General features: G+C 42.0%; 1 protein-coding gene across 8 annotated transcripts in view; it reads right to left on the bottom strand.

The window, feature by feature from the left end:
• The window catches only part of LOC111141248 (early B-cell factor 1), a 386,978-nt gene that overhangs the window by 139,761 nt on the left and 231,466 nt on the right, over positions 1-15,751 (bottom strand). For all 8 annotated transcript variants that reach the window (XM_022493686.1, XM_022493683.1, XM_022493685.1 and 5 more), the window contains exon 7: positions 377-458. In XM_022493686.1, coding sequence (XP_022349394.1) covers positions 377-458 — 82 coding nt within the window. The remainder of the gene's footprint in view (positions 1-376; positions 459-15,751) is intronic.

Genomic DNA, 15,751 nt, shown 5'->3' with positions numbered 1-15,751 from the left:
TGACAACTTCCAAAATTGGGAGAGGAGAACAGAGAGAAAGGAAGGAAGAAGAGGATGTAGTTCTAGAAAGTACATCATTTCTATGTACTTTACTTAACCTGCAGTGGTTTAAGCCTGTGAGTCCGGACATTCAGGAAGCCAAACTGGGCTCAGAGGACATCACTGTCTCAATCAATGACCGCAGGTGGTTCAGTCCTGATGCTTCCCTAACAAAAACAACTCCTAGAGTGCAGAGACCTGGGGGACCAGGAGTCTCACCTGCTCCTCACCTCTGGGGAAATAACTAGACTCTGTATCTTCCTCTGCCTAAACTTTTTGTACCCTCTCCTGATATTCGTGCCATTATCAAGATTTAAGAAAGACAAGACAAACCCACCTGGAATCTCCGCATGTCACGTGGGTTTCCTGCATTCTTTAGGCAATTTTGGTTACATTTGAGGAAAAATTTCAAGAAGAACCTGTGAAGAAACAAATCATCACGGTTAGCTTTTCCATCCTGACACAGAAGGGGAAAAAAAAGTAGTAAGTCGCATCTAGGTTATACGTTCTGTTCTCCACATATTTTCTGAAATGTTTAGGAAGGTGTTAGACCCAATATTTTATTTGAAGTTTTAGCCCTTGTTTTGCATCTGAGCTGGACTTTCTCTGTGAAGGAAACACTCTCAGTGCTGCCAACATATCTCACAAAAGAATTAAGCCCCCAAGGAAGTATTTTTACTCAGAGGGAAGGTCTTCACCATAATTTAAGATAGCTTCCAATATAATTGCCTGAGAATTACTCATGGTTCCAACAACATGTAATTTAAGCCCCATAAATTCACAAATGATGAACCAGCAAAATGCATGTTAGATGGATATAAGGAGATGGTAAACACTTTTTATTTTAGCACCTCCAAATAAAATACCTTAATTAGTAGTACCCACAAGAAGTAGATAAGATTCGCATACTGACTGAAGTCCTTTGACTTCTCAAATATTTCCTACATGTTTTTCTTATATTGCCTACTGGACAAAAGCTATTCGTGATTGAATAAGAACTTTGTTGCTACCTTGGTACCTGAATTCATTCTAAAGTGAGATCCATGTGTTTTACTTGCTAGAGTGATCAAAAGTCCCAATTTGCCAGGAACGAACCTGGTTTACACCGGTTGTATTAGGGGATGTATTAATAGTGTCCACTTTAACTCTGAAAAGTGCCCCATCATGGGTGATAAATTAGATGGCCACCTTATAGCTTTCTGAGTTATTTCTTTTTTTAAAGATTTATTTATTTATTTTGTGTGTAAGGGAGAGAGGGCATGCGGGCACATGAACACACACATTGCGGGGAGGGGAAAGGGGAGAGAGAAACTTAAGCAGACTCCTGGCTGAGCAAGGAGCCTCGCATGGGACTCACTCTCAGGACCCTGAGATCATGACCGGAGCTGAAACCAAAAGACGGATGCTTAACTGACTGAGCCACCCAGGCACCACCTGAATTATTTCTTATGTTGTAGTTGTTAAAGTCCGTCACAGAAAGATAGCAGGTATCAAAGGTCCTATTAGGACATTCATGCTGGCAATCTACTCGTTCTTCACTGACCCATGTTTGGGGAAAGAAGCATTTTAAAAACCACCCTGAGGGGCATCTGAGTGACTCAGTCAGCTAAGCAGCTGCCTTTATCCAAGGTCATAGTCCCAGGGTCTTGGAATCAAGCCCCACATCAGGCTCCCCGCTCAGGTAGGAAGTCACCCTCTCCCTCTCCGTCTGCCTCTCCCTCTACTCATGCTCTTTCTTCCTCTCTCTCTCTTTCAAATAAATAAAATTTTAAGAAATAAAATAAAAATAAAAACCACCCTGAGTTCTCCATTCCCTTTTACTTTTAGGCCTATGGCTATCAGGCCCACATATTTTCCAAAAATATCAGAACGCATTAAATTACTGGGCAGTTAAATTCTTATAGGGATTTTCTTTTCTTCACCTTTCTCCCATTCAAGCCTGCTCTGGAGTATAAAATTCCCACCTCGATACACGTAATCTGTGAAAAACTATTATGCCATGATGCCTCAGTCTGAATTTAGCTCTGAGCACAAAGTCTATTAAGCAAATAACACAGGGGTCTTCAGAAATGAGAACACAGTACAAAGTTGCACCGAGTTTAACTGATTTCTGAATACTGAACTGAGCGTGGTCCCAGAAGAATCTCTCTCCTCCCTGGTCCCTGAGAGAGGAGAATGTGGTGTGGGAGTAACTCTGAAGAGAGACAATAACTTTGTCAACCAAAAGAACATTTTGAAAAGTAAACATCTTGGGGCACCTGGGTGGTTCAATTGGTTAAGAGTCTGCCTTCGGCTCAGGTCATGATCTCAGGGTCCTGGGATGGAGCCCCACGTCAGGCTTCCTGCTCAGCAAGAAGTCTACTTGTTCCTCTCTCTCTCTGCCCCTGATCATACTCCCTCTCTCTCTCTCCCATAAATAAAATCTTTAAAAATATAATATAATATAATATAATATAATATAATATAATATAATATAATATATAATAAAAATCTTTAAAAATGTAAACATTTACCTAAAATGACTCTTTTCAACATCATGTACCATTCAACTGCCCATCAACAAAGGCAGGCCTCTGAATAATCATTTGACCTTACTTTCAGGTTCTCTCCACAGAGCTCAAAGTTCATCAACATTCTGTACGAGAGAAATGACTCATGGGACACCACTGAAGCCCAAATTTGTAAAATGGAATCCACTCTGCCAGTAGGAAGAATAACACTGTCCTTCCCTGGGGCCATCAGCTGGTCCTGACTCATGTCCCCTTTCAATAGGGCAGACTTGGGAAGGGAAAGAGGTTTGAGGAGGAGCCACAACCCCGAGTGCCTCTGTACTGTCCTTTCCTCTGAGCTCTCAGAAGGCCAATGCCGGGTGGCCCTGTGATCACAAATGGCTTTCAGAAGCTGAGGTGGTAAAACCCAAGGATAGTGGGTCTGCCATCTTACTGGGGTTCAAGCCAAAGACACCAGAAACGTGAAAACTGGCTGCTTCTTTCAAGTAAAGCCAGTTGGAAGGGCATTTTTAAAAGCCACACCAACCCTCAAGAGAGGACTCTTTGTCACTAAAGTAACACCGAGAATCCATAACCCACAGCCTTTAGAAATACCCAGAATGGGGTTCATATCCCAACTTTGACTTGTGTGATTTTGGATAAGTAGCTGAACTTGTGTGATTTGGGGTAAGTAGCTGAAGTTCTCTGTACCCCTTCTCTGTAAACAGAGACCGTATCTACCTTATAAGGTGATTGCAAGCGTGAGCTACGAGACTGCCAAGCATCGGTAAGCACAGTGACTGTGGCAGCAATAACATCGGCTCCCATGTATCACATACTTAACCTGTGCTCAGCACAGCGCTAGGAACTTCAAATACATTTTCCCTAGCTAACCCCCTAAGTAACCGCTGGTATTAATCCCGTTTTACGGATGAAGAAACTGAGGTTCAGAGAACTTAAATAACTTGCCCAAAGCTTAGAAACGCCAAGCCTAGAATCCAAATTTGGTCAGAGCCTGTGCTCTTAACCATTAGGCTACAGTCGTTTTAGTAAGAATAGAAGTAGTACTGTACTGATATTAGTACTAATGGTACCATTGAGAGTCATGGTACTACAATGGCATTTATACTAATAAGTGTGTGTAAGTGTAACCATAGGGATAAGAATAATTTTGGCATTAAGATTCCCTACCAGTAGCATAAATACTATGGAGGGAGACATCATGGACATCCTCCCTCCAGAGTCCCCCACCCCCAGTTCCTCAGGGTCGGTAATACGGCCGCGGGGGTGTGTTTAAGACATTTGAGCCCAGACCCGACAGCCAGATTCAGGCTGTGTTAGAAGGAGCTGTCAGCACACCCTCTGGCATCTTCAAGTCAGACAACTGCTAGCCACCATGAGGGGAGCCATCTGGTGCCAAAATGGATTTTGAAAGACAAGCAAACAGGACACTAGCTCTGCCAGAGAGAAACAGAATCAAGGGAGCAGGGGATCTTCTGCCTTAACGATAAGCAGGGGCGCGGCGCCTGTCACCAGCCCATCGTTAGCACAAAAGCTATGCTGGGCACACCCCAGATCCCTGTTACCCTAAGCTGCCCTGTCACTTGGCATGCTGGCAGAAGCTCCTGCCTGCCCTCTCGACGGTGGATTGCTTGCTGAAATTGAAGTCCTGACCATCTGTCACAGGGAAGAGACGGCATCAACGGGTGCCTGGGGCCTCACACAAGCCCTTATGTGGCAAAGACGCTCTGAAGGGCCCGTTCTTTTGGGGAGAGCCAGCCTTACCCCAGGGGGAGCATCAGGAATTCTTTCAAAGTTTCCCCTAAGTAGATGCCAAATGCCTGACCCTTTCGGATCACACTTCCTTAAAGGAACCAAGAGGAGTTAGAAGTAGGAGTTAAAAATATCCCCACTGAGAGACAGAGTTAGACGTGGCACACACATTTGGGGGATGATTTATCGGGCTGTTTTTAAGGCATTTTTAAACGGAGGACCCACACATGTCTGCTGACCTACGGAGAGGATCTCAGATTCCGAGGGGGTTTTCAACAAAGCAGAGGTTATTGTAACTCAAAACCTCACTTTTGTCTCATGAACTACCACATTTTGTGTGGCGGGTGTGTTTGATAAAGTGTTGTCAGGAGAAAGAGTGTGGCAGCCTTCTCCCGACCGTGGGAAACGGACTGGAGGCAGGACAAAGCCCCTATTGACCCTGTGGAGTTCCAAGGAGTTCCAGAAACTCCAGGAAACAGCCCAACCAGAACCAAACTCCAGTCTTCTTCGGGGATGGAAGGGGTGGGACAAGAAACCCAACACCTTTCTGTTAACTTTCAATATGAATAATATCTTCTGTTCGTACGGTATGTTATAGGATTCAAAGCACTTCTATCTCGAGGGACTCACCAAATGCTCCACAGAAGTCCTATAAATTAGGCATGCCAGGAATTATCAACCTATTTAATGGGCAAGAAAACTAAGACTCAACAAAATTAAGATATTTATCTACAGTCAAAACTAAACTCATACCCTATATTGGTCAAAGGACTTCTTACAGTATAAGGTTTTTTCCATGAATTACAAGACTTTACAAGTGACCTGAACCGTCACTTAGTATAACTTTTTCACCATGCATATGAGAAAATTGAGAGATCAGGAGACATGATAATAGCTACAGTTATAATAGTTACGATAGCTAGAACTACAATCCACATGTCTTGGCTTCTGGTTGTATGATTTTGTTTCAAGAGAAAGTTAGGTTTCCAAATAAGGGCTCAACATATGAGCTATTATTGAGCTTTCAGTCTACTACCTCAATTAGGGAAGTGACAGTCATAAAACTCAAAGTGACATCCTATTAAAAGTTGTGTCTAGGTTCATCAATCAGGCTAATGTAGGACATTAGCCCATCATTGAACATTAACTGAACCAAACACACACATTTGTAGAACAAAATTGTTTATTCAATGGTTTACTTGTATCCCATGTTACCAACTGATAGTATATTGAGTATCCTTCCATTTGACTAGCACAATACTGGATACCAAAGTTAACTCTAGGCTCCCCCAAAAGGAAAATTCATTGATTAGCCAACAGAACCTACTCCAGCTATATGAAGATGTAAAATAACAACAAATAAAAATCATCTCTGTATACCCAGCACATGACACAGAATTCAGAACCCAGTTCTGAATACTGAGTTTTCAGTTAATCTGTTCAGCTAAACAGAATCCAGGACCTCCAAGGGGGTAGAAATGAGAACTTTCTACAATAAAGATGGCAATAGAGAATGCTGAGCAAGAACTTGGGCTGGAGATGATAAGCCTGGGTAAATTTCTGCAGTTCCCTGAATCTCAGTGGCCTTATTAAAACATCGGGGTAACAATACTTCTCTCCAGCACCACTATGTGGCATTCATCATAATCCTAACTGTATTGTTCAATTAATTATATGACTTTAGATAAATTACTTAACTTCTCTGAGTCTCAAATTTTGCATCTGTAAAATGGGGAAAACAACAGAACCCACTTTAGAGAGTCATTGAGAATGAAATAACATATGTGAAATGTTTAAATTGTACCCAGCATAGAAAAAGGGATCATTATTTATTTCTGGCAATTGCTCACTACCCAGCACTAAGAATGTTCCGATTTTCAGATACAAAAAGGATTCTTCTCTCTTGGAATGTTAAGGTTAAGAAAAGAAGCAAAGACCTATGTGACCGACAAGAACTATAGGTTTCATTGAATGACCTACAAAAAGGAAAAAGAAGAAACCAAGGAGAGACAATAATGACTAGAGCAGCCTTACCCAAAGGCCAAGACACATAAAGGAGGGAGGTAGCAGCTTAAATCATGGAGGACTCCGACTAGTCAGAGCTGAAGGGCGCACACCGTAAAACCGACCATTAGGCAACAGCTTGTACATCATTAAATATTATGCAAAGCATTGCAGTAGATCGAGGGTGAGCAGGTTGAGTTTTTACCTCCCCCACACAAATTCTGAAAAAATCATGTTTGGATATTTCAGCTGCTGTCCTAATGTCTAGGCTGGAAAAGCAAAGCATCAAGGCACACCTAAACCCAGACAAAAACCCCCCATTTGCAGTCTTAAGGCTCCCCAAAAGTTCCTCTGACTTATGCCCACAGATGGTTATGTGGCAGATAATCTTTCCCAAAGATATTCAGGACACGGAGGCTCGCTCTGCCCCTGCACAGGAAACAGCTATGTGGAAACAACTGTGGGGTCCTTTCTGTGTGAAGTGCAAGTTGCTCCCACACATACTGACTGGAGGGTAGAGAGGGAAATGCCTCACAAATCAAAGGGCCTTTTTGGAGAAGGCCTTTCCATAGATGGTCCCATCATCTTCGCCTCTACAACATAGAACTGCCTGCCTTCATGACCAAAGCTACCGCCCAGATACAACCAAGGAAGACTTTCCAGAAATACAAGTATTCTCTCAAATTCAAAATGTTTAACCAGAAAGCAGCTATTGCTACCCAGACCTCTCATGCTGCCAGGGGCTGTTTCAGAAACACCATCATTACCCCATGGTCATCTTCCATGGAGAGGTAAACAAGATTCCCGTGGCCACAACCATGAAAAACAGATCTCTCTTGAAAACAGGGGAGCCAAAACAGCTAGAAAGAAAAAACAAAACAAAACAAAACAAAAAAAACCCCTGTATTTTCAATGTCAACACTTTTGGGTTCCTGATACACAGAAGAAGTTGTAGAGTACAGTTCATCCATGTGAAAATATGATACCCATAAGTCTGCCAAAATCCCAAGGATGCCACAAGGGCGGGCTGAGGAGGCCAAACCTGTGTAAGGGCAAAGGTTTCTCACCACCGGGCTGACCTTCTTTCCTTTTCTGATATTAAAATGCACTATTGGGAGAGGATCTGCCTTGACTCAAACCCCTGCAGGTCTGTTTGAGAGGCAAGGAAGGAAGAAAGAGAGAAATATGATGACAGAGGGGATTCTTTGCGGATGAAGCAAATTCTCGTCTCTCTCCCCACAGTGGAAGGTGGAGTGGTACCAAGTTGCGGCACTATCTTGGGGATCCCAAGGGGAGAGCATGTGGCTATCCGTATTACTGGCCACTGACTTCAAGGAGTTTACTTTTTCCCCTGGCCATGATCCCTCAGATCTTGGGCATTTCTGGAAAGTGTTCTCAGTCTGAAAGGACGAACATGATCAACTTGTAAAGCATTCGTTACCTCAGAGTTTGGCCTTGATGGAAGAACATAATTAGCGGCAAGAATTTACAAAAAAAAAAAAAAAAGGTGTTGGGATAGAATAGCAGCAGACCCAAGAATTTAAAAATAGCTTTAAGAAAAAGGATTCACAGCAAATGGGTCTCCTCATGCTAGAAGTCAAATCTGAAAACTAGGAAAAAGCATCGGGATAGTGAGAAGGGAAAGAGGGGGGACAAATAACCAATGGCCAACAGGGAAAGAATAAATTGCAATTCTTTAGAAATGACACAGGGAAAGGGGCGGCAGCTTAATAACCTACTGCTGCAAGGTTTGACTGGAAATTAAGTGAGAAATTATGGCACATCCAAGGAGTTGTAAACTTGGGAGTTGTAGAAAAGGCGTTCGTCTTCAGGGATACTCTTGTACAAAGATTACTACTCAAGTGCCAAGTGTTTCTTGCCTAAACTGTATTAAGGTACAAACACTGGCCCTTGGTGGACATCTGGAGTCATCCTCATAGACTGATCCACAGCAGGAAGGAGGCAGAAAACAAACTCAAGTGTATGTTTGTCCTTCTCAGGGTTGGGGACAGACTAAGGTCATAAACGGCTTTCATTACAAGGAACATGATCGCCAAGGAATCACCCAGCACAGAACTCCTGCAGACCAAGGGACAGCATCTGAGACAGGCGTCAGGTGTGGGAATCCTGGGTCACTAGTACAAATCCTCCTCCAGGCTGGAAAAGAGGCAAATGCAAGTGGCAACATTGCTTTAATAACAACAACGCACTCCGAAAAGCCAAGCATAAAAAGTGAGATAGGAGGAGTCTCAATGCCTCGACTTAGTCGTTATTCCAGCAAACATATGAACATACGATGTGGAGTCCCTGATCTGAGTGCTTTACATGTATTAATTCACAACGACCCTACAAAGTACTAATTCTATTCTTATCTCAATGATCCTGAGATACTGAGATAAAATACTTAGGTAATTTGCCCAGGATTCCCTAGCTCTAGTAAGTGGTAGAGCTTGGATTTGGATGTACACAGTTTGGCTTCAAAGCCCACATCCATTAAACTACAGTCCTTTGTATTTATTCAAATTATATTATAGCAGTACAGATCATTGGCCATATCTGACTATACTCTTAGTATCATTTCCAGATTCATTCAAAATTAGAGATAAAGTCAGCATAAAAATGCCTCATGTTGTCACTAGAATATTCCCAATTATAAATTTTAATGTTTCAATTTTGCCCATGACCACTCTTGCCTATTTTGAATGCATCTGAACTATAAGGAAGACCTAGTCCGTGGGTGGATGTGGTAATAGAGCCAAACCAAATCGGGAGAGTGATGGCTAAAGCAAAACCAATATAATCTGGGTCTCTTGGGAGGAGTCAATGACATTTCAAGAGTTTATTTATACATTATGTAGATACCAGTGTCATAAGTCATTATCTTTAAATGTCTTTTTTGCAGATAGAAAGCCACAGGTTGAAAATCAAAGGCTTGTGACATCCCTCTGTTTAACACCTACATGTTTAAAATTTTAAGGCAGATACATTTAGAATCTCATGTTAGAATTTCACTTTTCCTCCTGAGCCCTCAAAAGGTTTCAATATGAGTGTGCCCTGTGGAGGTGATAGATGTCAGAGAGAGATCAAAAAGTTCAAATTCATAGTAACTGAAGCATGTGAGATTTTTCTGGACACTCAATCTTTCTTCAAGATGTTATGAAGTATGAACATTCAGTGTCATTCATTTACTCAACCAACAAATATTCCTTGGGCCTAACGTGTACCAGTTCCCCCTTCATACCAGTTGTATCGAGATTACAATTACTCTGGTTCAAGTTTTCCTCCAAAAGAAAAGTAAAACAGGAGGAAAGCACTTAAAATCAAACTTCCAGGAAAACTTTTTGACTGTGAGGATGATGGAGTATTTGAGCATTTGCCAAGAAAGGCTGAATACCCATGAATCTCTCAAAGTTCCTATAGATGGCAAGATTCTTCCTTTCCAGACACACTGGCCCCCCTCACCTGCCAGCACTCTTTGCATCAGTCCTATTGAGTTCCATCCTATACCCTGAATGTAAAGTTTCCTTTCTGCCTTCACCACAGGCTGCATTCCTGGGTCTGAAATGCCTTCCCTGCTTCTACACCATCTCAGCTTCCTATAATTCTACTTATCCTTCCAGAGGCCACTAACATGCCCTGAGCCCATGAAACCTTTCCAAATACCCCAGCTAGAATTAACCACTTTCTCCTCCACTCTGTTACAGCTCTCGTCACAACTGGCCTTTACATCTCGTGCTCCAGTCACTTAAGTAATCATGTGACTCTCCATGACACTACAGACCCTTTTAGAGTGACATTCTGCTCCCCACAGCACCTAGGATGGCTGTATACAGAAAACAGAAAATTGAACATCTGACTTCAATTGTCTGTAAATATTAATGTCAGTAATTTTGAATTATAGCACAAAGATTCTTTCTTCTTTTGATTTTTTCCTATATTTTCTGAATTTTCTATAAGTAGGATTACTTTAAGAAAAATAAACAACTTTCTTGTTATAAAAATTGAAGTAAGTATCATTCAGCACAGAACCTAGGGAAAGTTACTCTCATACTGTGATGGATAAATTAAGAACTAAAAATGAGTGTCTTTGCCAAAGTCTTTATCCTTTAGATTTGCCAGTTTTTAATTCAAATGAGAATAGTTAAGAGCTATCCATCTCACACTTTATAAAATGTAGATCATTTATTAGTTTTACATATGCATAATTCATAAAAGACTATCAACTGGGCAGATTCCACACCACTGATGTCCTCAATTTCCTACTCAAAAAAATTCCCAACATCAAAGTTTAAAATATTATCTGTAAGTTAAACTTGTCATTGTTCTTAAAACACTTAAGCATAACCCAAAGGGACAAAAGGACATTTAACTAATAATATGAAATGGATCTCTTCTCTCCAAAGTTCTACATACCCTTCTGATGACTTTGTTGAAATCCCAGTGATCAAAGCTCTTGATGGTTTGCTATTTCTTGGTTCAGCCTACTTCCTTAAGTCATCCATTTATTCATTCAGTAACTTTCATTCAGTAAGTATTTATTAAGTCCCTACTATGTGCTAAGCAGAGGCACAGAGACAACTTTGTCCCTGCCCTTAGGAAGCTCACCAAAGTATACTTCCTAGGTCACCGGCATCAGAATTATCTGGGAAACTTGCCTGGTGGCAGTAAGTTAGGGGGTAAGATATTCAAATAATTTTCATGTACATTGGACCTTGAGAATTAATACCTACTTTATTTCTAAAAAATCAACAGTAATGTCAATACCATGTAATAAATGCAGTTGATAGTGTTAAGCGTCAGAAATAGTGAACTGCAGAAAAGGGATAAACATCTTGGGGTGCCTAGGTGGCTCAGTGTGTTAAGCCCCTGCCTTCAGCTCAGGTCATGATCTCAGGGTCCTGGGATCGAGCCCCGCATCAGGCTCCCTGCTTAGCAGGGAGCCTGCTTCTCCCTCTCCTCCCTGCTCATGCTCACTCTTTCTATTTCTGTCTCTCTCTTTCAAATAAATAAAACCTTAAAAAAAAAATCTAATCGTGTGTCACTGAAACAAGGCACAGAAACATGTTAAATCACCTCTGAGTAAAAAGAAAAATTAATTTCCTCACCCATCCTACCTCATCCGCAGCACAAACCACAGAAAAGAAAGGACTTTCTGGTTGCCAGAGTAAGCTGATATTTGACAAATTTTTGCTTCAAAGAGAAGAAACAAGCTCACTTTTCTACCAAAAAGATAAAAAATAAAAATGAAAAAAGCCATCAGCTGAGAAGCTGTGTCCCAAGAGAAAAAGCATAGTCCTGCTAAAGATGAAAACTCTTTTTGAAACCTGCTGAAATCCTCAGCACCCTGTCAAAAATCCACTCCATTTGTCTGCTCACTTTTCGGGACATGCCTCTCCTGGTCCCAATCTCAGCATCACCAGGTGCTGCCTCCCATCCTCTGCGCTCACACACTATCAAGGATAATAAATTTAATTTGAGCAATGGCTTTCATGGAAAAAATCATCACATTCCTACACATCATGCAAGCCAAGTTCAGACAAAAACAAGTGACTCCTTAATTTGGATTTAAAGCTCAGAATCAGTCTCGAAATAAAAATGACCAGTGAGCATCATACCCACAGAGCACAGACAATAATCTCATGAGCTCCAAATTATTCCAGTTTATATTATAATGATCCAATAAGTCTGCGTGTTCTAGTCCATAAAAATATAAGAAGAAATTTATCATTTTAAAATCATAATGCAAAATGGAGTCTGACACTTTATTAAGCACTATTTATCATGATATCATAAGGATGCTGATGGAAAATGAAACTAAAGCAATACTGTAGACGAACAATGACACAATTTGGTCTTTCTGGGGGTGCTTTGTAGTCACAGGTCATACCCCCTTGCCCTCCCTACCATGTGTCACTCTCTAACAGCTTAAATCAGAAACATTGGAAGTGGAACTCCAAAGAAGCTTTTATCATGAACATTGGTAAAAAACTTAATAAAACAAAGAATACTAGAATGGGAAGAGACCTTAGAAATTTTCTAGAGCAGATATTCTTAACCTAGAGTCCATGGATGGTCTACTAGGATTTGAATCTGAACACCTGAACATTGTATCCAAATTTTTTGCAGACACTTTTCTGCAGAATGGGCCTATTCTGAGAGTTTTCACAGGTTGACAAAGGAGTCTGTGAGTTGACTGCCCAGAATCCATCCTTCCCCACTTTCATAACTGCCTTCTATCATCCTTTTGGAAAACTTCCTCCCCCTCACTCAAGAGTCCTTATACTGTAGCAGCACAAGCTCATCCCAAGCCTGGACAAGAGTGGTGCTTGTCATCCAGGTCTGGCCCCTCCCAACATCACATCCCCCAGCTGTAAGATGGCTCTAGAGATGGGCATGTGACCTAAGTCCAGCCAATCAGGCCCAATCCAAGCAAGTCACAGGATATTTGTCTGAGGGGCTAAAAACCAGTTGAGTCCTGGTCTACTCGAGTTGAACCCAGAAAGATATAAGGCTGGGTTGCTTATAAACTCTAAGAGATGAATCTGCAATAGAATGTACCCCAGGGTATCAGGCAATTCCCTCCAAATAAGGTGGAAACGTGAAGAGGGAGCTGTTGACACAATGATGGAGCTGAGAAGGGAGCAGAAGGGTGGGTCCCAAAAAGGTGTGTGTAAAAGAAAAAGAATATTCTATCTGCCGAGCCCTGGTAACTTTAGGCTATACAACAACCTCAACATCCTATGACCTCTCCATTAGTCACTAACATATAGATATACCTACACATATACATATATGTGCACACACCACCTTGTCTGCAATGGAGAGCCTTGGCTATTCTCCAGCCAGTTGCGTGCATGGAGAGCACGAGGACAGTTTTCCCAGAGCCTCCCACTTCAAGAGAAGCTGGAAACACAGATTGCTAAGGGTGAAACTTGCCAATCTTCCAGGCGATATAAGGGTCAGAAAAAACAAATCTGGAAAAGGGGGTCCCAGTTTGCATCTCTCTAAACTGTAATCACCAAAGGAACAGCAACTCATTTGTCTGTGAGCCCAGGGCTGGGACTTCTTTGTGTTCATCTTTGAGTTAAAAAAAAAAAAAAAAAAAAATTATAGTAAAAGAACCCTGCTTCACCATTCAGTGGGCCTTCTCTCATTAAAATAACAAAAGTACTTCTTGCTTTTAAAACAGTGGCATGTTTTCTTTTGTTTTGTTATTTCTGAGAATCCTTGTCACCTGAAATCCAGATGGGGTCAAGCTGGATTTTTCTCCCAGACCATGGGCAGCTGACATGTGGGTGAAGGGAGACGTTGGGAAAAGTGTCTGCAGCTGGAGGCAAAAGTAAAGGCATATTCACCAGCATGAGGCTGTCCGCAGACAGTGAAGACAGACACAGGGAACGCCTCCCATGCCCTCCTCTTCACAGCTGGATTTCCCAGGGCACTTAATTCAATCAGAAGCAGTAAGGGTTAGTAGCATTTTACAACCAATTAAGCATGCAGGAAACAAAACACCTGACTCGGTGCCTTCCTCCAGGCTTCTGAAGAGTCTGTGGCCTCAAAAGTCAGTAGTTTGGAACTTCCTCCGTGAAAGAAGACACCATCAACCCAGTATAAACAACTCTTATCCCTTCTTACATTTACTGGGAGGACCCTTGAATCTGGTCAGGCCTCACTGACATAAGAATCACTCCCATTTTCACATAAGAAGCCCCCATTTCACTCGGCACGTGCCAGACGGGGCATTTATAGGAATCAGTCCAATGAGTCCTTACCACAAACCCATTAGTTAAGTCCTAATAATATCCCCATTTCATAGATGAATATACTGAGGCCAGAGAGGCTGCTAAAAGAGCCCAACTGTAAATGCCAGAACTGGGATCTGAAATCAGGATCCATTTCATAACAGAGAGCAAGACTGTACCATTGGCCTCACTGCTTATCCTTGGACGCAGTTAGAAATTAAACTGTGATTAGAGCAGGCTTCTGGTATTATAAGGATAAACCTCTTCCGATGAAAAAGAGATATCCAGTCTTCTCTAAATCAATAGCCAAAAAAAAAAATAAAAACAAAAAACAAAACAAAACACACAGGCTACAGTTTTAAAACCATGCTTCACCTAGAAAATATTTATTTTCTAACTTTTATTCAATTAATCTTCAAGAAACCCTTGAAGGATGTGGTAGGGGTAGGTAAAGTCACCCCCATTTGACTACTGAGGTTCAAAGAGGTCAAGTGGCACAGCCAAAGCCATCCAGCTGATTAGCGGCAGCCTCTGTTCCAATTCCTAAGCTCTCCAGCCATGGGGGCTTCCTCTCACTTCCAAAAACATGCCCAGCTCTTCTCCACCCTAGCCCTGAAAGGATCTGGCTTTAGTTCTTTCTCATGTTTTAGGTCTCCCACAGACATCACCTCCCCAGGGATGTCTTCCCTGCCTCCTACCACAAAGGGCCCCCTCCAGTCCCCATCACTTTTTACCCAGAACCTGACAGCACTTGGCATCTGGTAATCAAATATTCGCTAAATGAATGGACGAGTAAGTGTATGGATTCCTGAGGGATTCCCAATTTTCTGAATTTTTTTACTTGTAATAATGACTTAAAGAACAGGATTTCCTCCCTAGCATTTCTAGCCAGATCCTCTTATAGAGTGACAGATAAACATAAATCTGGTCCCCGAAATATTTAAGCACCCACCTTGAGTTGAATTAAGACTATGATGGGAGCTCCCTGCCCAAAACAGACACACTTGGTCTTTAACGTCTTTCCTAGTTGACTCAAAGCTAGATTCTTAAGGATGGAAAGAAGACCCACACCACAAGGGAAAGAGAAATAAAATGGTGATAAATGACTTGTTTCCCACAAAGCAAAAGGACAGTTATGCTGAGAAGAAGCTGCAGGTGGGTATGAAATGCTGTAGGAGAGGTCCCTGGGTCTTCCCCCTGAGTTTTCATCTGTCACTCCAGGCTCTGCTGCTGATGGCAGCCACGTGAAACCGGATACAATTCCCCCACCCCCAACTGGGGCCATGAGCTGTGGAGAGAGAGCACTGGGTCTGCTGGGACTTCAGTCTACTTCCAGATCCATTTCCCTGAACCCAGAGCATATTTTGAGTCTAATTTTAATAAAGAAGGCTCTTTCCTTACAAAGATAATGATGATGATAAATTTTCCTCAAAGGGAACCACGGCCTGGGAAAATAGGAGATTGCATGTATTTTTCCTTGAACTGTGGATGGGATCAAGTTTGCGTGCAAGCTCTAATGTGATGATTCTTTTTTTTTTTTAAGATTTTTATTTATTTATTTGACAGGCAGAGATCACAAGTAGGCGGAAAGGCAGGCAGAGAGAGAGGAGGAAGCAGACTCCCTGCTGAGCAGAGAGCCTGATGCGGGGCTCCATCCCAGTACCCTGGGATCATGACCTGAGCCAAAGGCAGAGGCTTTAACCC

Source organism: Enhydra lutris, unplaced genomic scaffold, assembly GCF_002288905.1.
Source record: "Enhydra lutris kenyoni isolate GAN:26980312 unplaced genomic scaffold, ASM228890v2 scaffoldscaffold5, whole genome shotgun sequence".
Taxonomy (NCBI): Eukaryota; Metazoa; Chordata; class Mammalia; order Carnivora; family Mustelidae; genus Enhydra; species Enhydra lutris.
The sequence above is the reverse complement of the archived record's forward strand: the minus strand, read 5'-3'. Positions and strand labels throughout refer to the sequence as shown.